The sequence below is a fragment of the Bufo bufo genome, chromosome 5, assembly GCF_905171765.1.
Source record: "Bufo bufo chromosome 5, aBufBuf1.1, whole genome shotgun sequence".
Lineage (NCBI taxonomy): Eukaryota > Metazoa > Chordata > Amphibia > Anura > Bufonidae > Bufo > Bufo bufo.
The window spans coordinates 394,534,810-394,543,287 of record NC_053393.1 but is presented as its reverse complement, the minus strand read 5'-3'; the positions used below and the strand labels follow the sequence as shown (position 1 = coordinate 394,543,287).

The following is an 8,478-nucleotide window of genomic DNA, read 5'->3' as shown; positions in this document are numbered from 1 at the left end:
ATTGTTTAACTGCACACCATCTATTTTGTAGTGGCGGTGTAGTGCAATCACAGCATTTGTCCCATTCAAGAGAATTGAGATCTGTAATTACACTGCATGGCTACAATATAGAGGACTCATGGCCGATGCGGCCCCTTCAAACAGCTCATTGGTGGTGGTCCCAGGGTTCCTTAGCAACCAATGAAAAACAAACCGCTCGGCAGTGTGCTTCATCTTGTTTTCAACTGACTTGGCTGCACCAGTCCTACGTGGAAAAAAAAATACAATTTCTCTAAGTGGATAGATGTTCAGTTTTCACCTATGTGACTAAGCCCTAGGAGACTTTACAACTGATGACCTATGCTCAGGAAAGGTCATCAGTATCTGATTGGTGGGGGTCCAACACCCAGGAACCCTGCCGATCAGCTGTTTGAGAAGGCACCAGCACTCACAGCTTTTCCTAGGCCAGTGAGGCCACGTTCATTGGTCACACAGTCTAAGAGCAGCTCAATCTTGTAGAAGTAAATTGGGCCGAGACACATACCAAGCACAGCTGCGATACAATGTACGGTGCTCACTGAAGTGCTAGTGCCTTCTCCAGCAGTTGATTGGCAGTGGTCCCGGGTGTCAGATGCTGATGACCTATCCTAAGAAGTTGCATCAGACATCTCATTACACACATACAAATTAGAAAAAAAACAAATATTTATTGGTTGCTTTACAAAAATGTATGTAAAGAACATAATAGCTACAGTACAGGGACATCCTGTAAATGATCTATATACAAATAGCATTAAAACTTTTTTTTTTACATTATTTTACAATTAATCTAAAACCACAAAGTTCAATCAAGTTTCTCCATTAAAATGTACTTTAGTGAATTGTTCCTATCCATGCAGAAAGACGAACAAACCCACAAACACCCCACAAATAAAATAAAAAAAGTTCTTGCTCCACAATGACTATAAATGTTAAATAATCTTAATTTAAGGACCCAAATAAAATACAAAAATATCTTAAGTCTTCCTAATAGCATGTTCTCAGGTCTCCTGTCTATAGATAGACTTGTAAAGAAATTCTAAAAAATGGTGTACACACACACAGTACCACACACATGCGAGTAACACTGTTCACATTGTACTAGTTCATATATGTTCCCAAATGCTTTCATTTTCTGAGGATTTGTAAAACCTGGATAGCAGCTAAAATGCCAGCAAGCTTGCGAGATAGATCTGAACAATGGTGCATTCACTCTGCCTCTAAAAAGAAAAAGGTGCTCATACAACTTAAAACCGGTATGGCCAACCTGCGGCTCTCCAGCTGTTACAACACTACAACTCCCAGACTGCCTACAGCCATCAGCAGGGCATGGAGGGAATTTAGTTCTACAACAGCTGCAGAGCCACAGGTTGGCCATCCCAGGCTTAAGACATCTGCTGCATCTGAAAGTACCAGCTAGCTACTCAATGTATGTGGGGCTGTAGCGACTCACCCAACAGATAAAGATCAGGCGTATTGGGATTTAGCATGCCCAATCCTTTGTTTTAACTGGAGACAAGCAGCTTATTCACCTTTCCTCACAGAGCGCTCGGAGGGAGGCCATCAGCAATCTACAGGTCCTGTTAGAATGATATTTGGGCTAATTAGCAGAAACAAACGTTCATAGGAATGCTTGCTCCATATAATCGAGTAGCCGATCACCAGGATGAAAGATGCGCAATCAGCAGCACATTGCCCGGTGTAATCAGCCATTATGCTCTCGATAATAGAACCAAATGAGGGAGGAACGACTTGCGGTAGTAATCATTCATCTCCATATTCACTTTGCAATAGACTGTAGTAGGTCAGTGTTCATCATCCATCTGCGCTCGTCCTGCCCAAATATCATGCCTTCTAATAGGGTCTTAAGGGTGTACGGTTTACCTCAACTATTTATGCTCTGAGGGGACAAACAGGTGGAGTCAAGATGATTCAGTGCACATCAAACCTAGTCCGCCTCCTTCCATATACTCCCTTCAAGGCATACGACATTGAGGAGAATGGTTAACTTTGGACCCCCCGCCCCAGCTCACTCTTGGCAGCCTATGTATAGAAAGGTCAGACAATAAAATATTTCCCCTGCAGAAACAAAGTTTGCAGCCAGCAGTAATACGTTCATCCTAGGTCTAGTTTTAGGAATCATTGAACAACCATTGGGAAAACTGTGTGATCAATGCATAGGAACACAATCTATAGGGTATGTCTCACATGGCATAAATATAGCAGATTTGCTTCTGCGGATTTATTTGCAGCGAACGTGCGGCATTGTACAGTAGTAGCAAAGTGGATGAGGTTTTTCAAAAATCTCATCCATAATTCTGCGGAAAGTGTGGCGCACATAATGTGACACACTGATTTTAAACCTGCATATCAATTTGCATTGCAGAGCTTGAAATTTGTGGCAAATGAGTAGCATTTCTGCAATAAAACCGAAGATATTTCTGGAAGATTTTGGCCACATGTGCTGTCAATTTTTCCAATGCAGAAAATCTGAAGTAGACTTGCCATGTGCAAATATACCCTTAAAACCCGTCACTGATACATAATACACAAATAATAAAAAAAAAATAATAAAGTATACAATTTGATAACCAACAGAAGAGGCAGGCACAAAACTGACAAGTGAATGCACCATTATACCTTTTCAAAGCTGCATATTTTAGGTCACATGATTTGATTAAAGCATATTTATTGCAAGACATAATTCAGTAATTCTGAAACAGGCTTGCTTTACACACAAAAATGAAAAATAACTAGAGCGGGTCATGACGAACTCCCCTTGGGAATTCCTTGTGTAAACAACTTAATTTGCCCATGATTATATGGGAAGATTGGTCACACCGTATTACAATATACATATTGTAATGTACATCAGAATTAACACAAACGTGGAAAACAGTGTATTAGAATAGATAAATTAGAAACTTCCCCTCCTAGTACATAATGCATTGAATAGGCACTTTAAACCCCAGTTCAGAGTAAGCACTGCAAGATATTGTGGAGCCAGGGCACCATGAAGGGGTACACCACCATGTGCACCCCTCCACATACAAAGGTATTTTGTACATGTAACATGCAAGGTTTTTTCTTTGGGCTCTTGTACTTATAGATTAAGAGGTGGCCTAAAAGTTAAATGAAAAAAAAATGTGCACAGCATAAGCAAAAGTAAAAATAAAAAAGTTCATATTTATTGTGGAGTTTCTCCACATAGGCTGGGGAGAACGCAAAGTACAGGAAGGCACAGACTGACTTCACCAGACCAAGTACTGAGATAAGACTTAGAAAGCTAAATTGATTCAAGTTATTGATTTGTGCCTTCAGCAACCCCGGAGCATCATCGTAGTCGTGTAAGTTTGCATAGCCTCAAGTATATTTCATCAAATAACTGCACTTTTTACAGCTATTGCTGCACCAATTAAAACATGCCTTTTAAAGGGAGAGGCAAATAGGGTGTCAAGTAGAGGATGCCAACTCAGATTCCAACTGCATTCCGTATTAGACAATCCATAGTGGCCAGATTGCAAAAATGGATCAGCTGCACATGAAGTCGTCAAGTGATGGCAATTTCTCCAATTCATAGGCATCAAAGAGATCACTGATGCCCTCCTCTTCGCCAAGACTTAGCAAATAGTCCTCATGAATGAGAGGGGGAAGCAAGTTCACAAAAGGACTGTCAAGGTTCAAAGGTATTTGATCCTCCGTTTGCTGTAGCAGGTTGGTTGGAGATGTTAAGGGAGAAATGGGTTCCACTTTACAGTTTACATTTTCTATGTTGGGCGACAGAAACTCTGCAGAAGAGAATGCATAAGGTTAAGACCATAGATTTGATTAATTATAGTTAAAGTAAACATCCTTAAAAGGTAGTCTGTCATCAACATTTCACCTTAGTAACCCTTCCCAGCATCCTTACAGTTAATAAAAAAAAAGTTACCTTTAGCATCAATCCTGGACTTATAAAGCTTAGCCTTTTCTTCGCTTCCCCCTGCCCCTTCCTTCCCTCCACCCTCTGACCGCCTATCTACTAACTTATTGTTTCGCCGAGATCCCGTGCCTGCGCACTCAGTCCGTCGGCCAGCACACTGCGATGCCCATTCCTCGAACGGCATCACAGTCATCAATGTGCATGCGCCGATGGACCGCCTCCTTTGTGGTCAATAGTTACTGTGGGGAAGCGAAGCAAAAAACCCATCAACGTACAATGCCGTACATGTACGCCATTGTGCACCTACAATTGTATGGAGTGGGCTGCTGCGGTGAGCTGGCTCCATACGTGGGGGCTGCAATGATGGGGAATGACAATCGTGTTGAACCCTGTCATTTAACCCCATTAGATACTGCGATTAACTTATCAACACCAATTGCGGCATCTGTGAAGGCAGAGGGATGTGGCTCCTTCTGACCGGATCAGATTTTACTGCGGGACGCCTATTGGTTACCATGACAGCCTGGACTTTTCTGAAGCTTCCCAGGCAGCAAAACTCTGCAGGAAGGTGTCAGGATCCTAATAGATCTCTATTAGGCTACTTTCACACTAGCGTTTGGGGCTCCGCTTGTAGGCTCTCACAAGCGGCCCCGAACGGATCCGTCCAGCCCTAATGCATTCTGAGTGGATGCGGATCCGCTCAGAATGCATCAGTTTGGCACCGTTTGTCCTCCGCTCAGCAGGCGGATCCCTGAACGCAGCTTGCAGCGTTCGGGTGTCCGCCTGGCCGTGCGGAGGCATACGGATCCGTCCAGACTTACAATGTAAGTCAATGGGGACAGATCCGTTTGAAGTTGACACAATATGGCTCAATTTTCAAACGGATCCGTCCCCCATTGACTTTCAATGTAAAGTCAAAACTGATCCGTTTGCATTATCATGAACAAAAAAAAAAAAATATATAATTTTTTTTTTTTGTTCATGGTAATGCAAACGGATCCGTTCTGAACGGATCTAAGCGTTTGCATTATAGGTGCGGATCCGTCTGTGCAGATACCAGACGGATCCGCACCTAACGCAGGTGTGAAAGTAGCCTTAGATGGAATAGGACAAAGGATCACAGGTTCTAGCCCCCTAAGGAGGCGTAATAGATAGAGAAGATATATAAATATATATCTATCTAACATTATATTCTGTTTAAATCCCATCCTTTCCTAATTTTACATCTAAAAATATAATAAAAACATTAGACCACCATGTCCAAAAATGTTTGAACTATTAAAATATTTTTAAAAAATTCCTGTGCAGTGAATGCCGTAACAAGTGAAAAAAAATAATTATATAATGAAAACACACGAGTCAGTTTTTTGTCATCTTGTCATCCCCCCAAAAAATTGAACAGTGATGAAAGTCACACCACCAAATCAGTACCAATAAAAACTAAAGTTTGTTCAGCAAAAACACAAGCCTTTATACAGCTCAGTAGACCACAAAAAAAAAAAAAAAAAAAAAAAAAAAAAATTATGGCTGTCGCCATAATAGAAACATAGAATGTGTCAGCAGATCAGAACCATTTGGCCCATCTAGTCTGCCCAATATACTGAATACTATGAATAGCCCCTGGCCCTATCTTATATGAAGGATGGCCTTATGCCTATCCCATGCATGCTTAAACCCCTTCACTGTATTTGCAGCTACCACTTCTGCAGGAAGGCTATTCCATGCATCCACTACTCTCTCAGTAAAGTAATACTTCCTGATATTAGTTTTAAATTAGAGGGGCGAAGGTTTAAAAGTATGTCCTCTTGTAGCAGTTTTTCTTCTTTTAAATATTCTCTCCTCTTTTACCTTGTTGATTCCCTTTATGTATTTAAACGTTTCTATCATATCCCCTCTGTCTCGTCTTTCTTCCAAGCTATACATGTTAAGGTCCTTTAATCTTTCCTGGTAAGTTTTATCCTGCAATCCATGTACTAGTTTAGTAGCTCTTCTCTGAACTCTCTCCAAAGTATCAATATCCTTCTGGAGATATGGTCTCCAGTACTGAGCACAATACTCCAAATTAGGTCTCACCAGTGCTCTGTAGAGCGGCATGAGCACCTCCCTCTTTCTACTGGTAATGCCTCTCCCTATACACCCAAGCATTCTGCTAGCATTTCCTGCTGCTCTATGACATTGTCTGCCTACCTTTAATTCTTCTGAAATAATGACCCCTAAATCCCTTTCCTCAGATACTGAGGTTAGGACTGTATCACTGATTTTATATTCTGATCTTGGGTTTTTTACACCCCAGGTGCATTATCTTGCACTTAACATTAAATTTTAGTTGCCAGATTTTTGACCATTCCTCTAGTTTTCCTAAAACCTTTACCATTTGGTGTATTCCTCCAGGAACATCAACCCTGTTACAAATCTTTGTGTCAGCAAAAAGACACACCTTACCATCGAGGCCTTCTGCAATTTCGCTGATAAAGATATTAAACAATATGGGTCCCAGAACAGATCCCTGTGGTACCCCACTGGTAACAAGACCATGGTCTGAATATACGCCATTAACTACAACCCTAATGATTTTGGCCACTTCTGCCGAGTACCACAGTGGTCTCTTCCCTTTTTTTGCTTTTACTGACAAGCCTAATGCAATTATCTTTTGCCTTCAATAGGTCCAATTTTTAGCAGTCCCATTTCTCCTGGACTCCATTGAAACTGTCCCAATCTAATAGGGACTCGTATACCACTAATCTAATTTTAGAAAAGTCAATTTCTAAAATCTAAAACTTTTGTTTTTGTGTGGTGTGACTCAGTCACTGTACTTCTAGTAAACCACACTGACTGGTGATCACTAGATCCCAAGCTTTCCCCTACAGTAATATCAGATACCAAATTCCCATTTGTGAATACTAAATCTAAAAATGGCCAGTAGTAATCCCAGTAGGGAATTTAGAATACCTGTACTCCAAGCAGAACTAGCTATTTTGGTTTTCCAGTTTACATCAGGAAGATTAAAGTCTCCCATAATAACTTCCCCTTTAGATGTCATTTTAGCCATTTCTTTAACTAGTAGATCTAATTCTTTGACTTGGCTAGGTGGTCTATATATCACACCTACACGAGTTACCTTATGATTATCAAGCTGCAACGTAACCCAAACTGACTAAATTGGTCTCGCTAACATGTATTAAATTAGATTTTATGCTATCTTTCATATACAGGGCCACCCCTCCCCTTTCTTGCCTTCTGTCTTTCCTATATAGAGAGAACCCTGGTAAAGAAGATAAAATTCACTTTGTCACTAAGACCCAAAACAGGCTGGTCACTGATCACTAATCAGTTAATTACCAGGAGAATGGATGAATGACAATTCGCTCAAACCCCTTCCTGCTTACACGGGGAGATGTGCAGCCATTTATCATTTTCATGTCATCTATAGGGAACATTTGATGGAAGGCCACAGGATAATGTTCAGCCAATCAAAGGTATTGGATTACCTTTGGAATTCGGCTTTGGAAGGTTCCCATTCTGATCGGGATTACTTTGCTTAACTGGACTACTGGATTCACTTTCTTCAGGGCATAAGTAAACTTCAATAGCTCCTTGAGTGCTAGATAAGTGTATCTGTAAACTCTGCAAATACAAATAAAATTATAAAAATCAGTTAGGCAAGGTTGACACTAGTCATAACATGATCCATGCCATATAAGACATTTTACTGGTCATTCGGCGAAACAAAGGTTGAAGAGTCATCCATCATTATCTTTAAAGGGGTATTCCAGTTTGGACATTTAGAGCATATCCAATAGTTGCAGGTCCTCGAAGTGACCCAATATTGGTCTGTAGCACTGTCAAAAACAAATATCACAAGTGAATTCAGTCACATTATGGACCACAACTTGCAGGGGCCTGCCAATGGCAAAAATCCAATGTTACAGGATTTTCTGCAGACCTTTGGATGCTTGCAAGTTGCAACACAATCCCATTCACTTATGTAACTTGCAATACAGGTAGTGCTACTGAGCGAACTTTGGACACACCACCTCCTCCTCCTCCTTCTGGCTTGCCGATACACTGCATGCAATACTAACATCCATGGCTACAGACTGCAAATGTGCATCAGATTGTGTCCTGAGGTGGCCAAAGATTAGAATTTCATCCTGGCCATGTAATGTGTATGGGGAAATGAACCAGCCATTTCACTAAAAATCTGTATTAAGCAGCAGCAAGCAAAGCACAGTAGGCCACTCAAAACAGAGCATGACCTAGGACAGTGATGGCTAACCTTTGGCACTCCAGCTGTGTTGAAACCACAACTCTTAGCATGCTCCATTCATTTCTATGGCGTTCTGAGAACAGCCAAGCAAGTGTTCATCTTGGGAGTTGCAGTTATACCACAGCTGGAGTGCCGGAGGTGCTCATGAGACTGCCTGGCGGACACTGTATTGAACAGCTCCAGTGTTCAGATTGCGATGGAGCTGTTCAATACAGATTTCAGCATAAGAGCTGGGTTAAAGTAACCTAGCATTTTAGCTCTTGGTCAGTCA

At 41.2% G+C, this 8,478-nt stretch overlaps 1 protein-coding gene across 1 annotated transcript in view; it reads right to left on the bottom strand.

Annotated features, from left to right (window-relative positions):
* Positions 1-741: 741 nt before the first annotated feature.
* Positions 742-8,478, bottom strand: part of E2F3 (E2F transcription factor 3) — a 32,564-nt gene continuing 24,827 nt past the window's right edge. Inside the window, exons 6-7 of the mRNA XM_040432799.1 lie at positions 7,429-7,564; positions 742-3,806 (exon numbers count right to left, since the gene is read on the bottom strand). Coding sequence (XP_040288733.1) covers positions 3,550-3,806; positions 7,429-7,564 — 393 coding nt within the window. The 3' untranslated portion in view covers positions 742-3,549. The remainder of the gene's footprint in view (positions 3,807-7,428; positions 7,565-8,478) is intronic.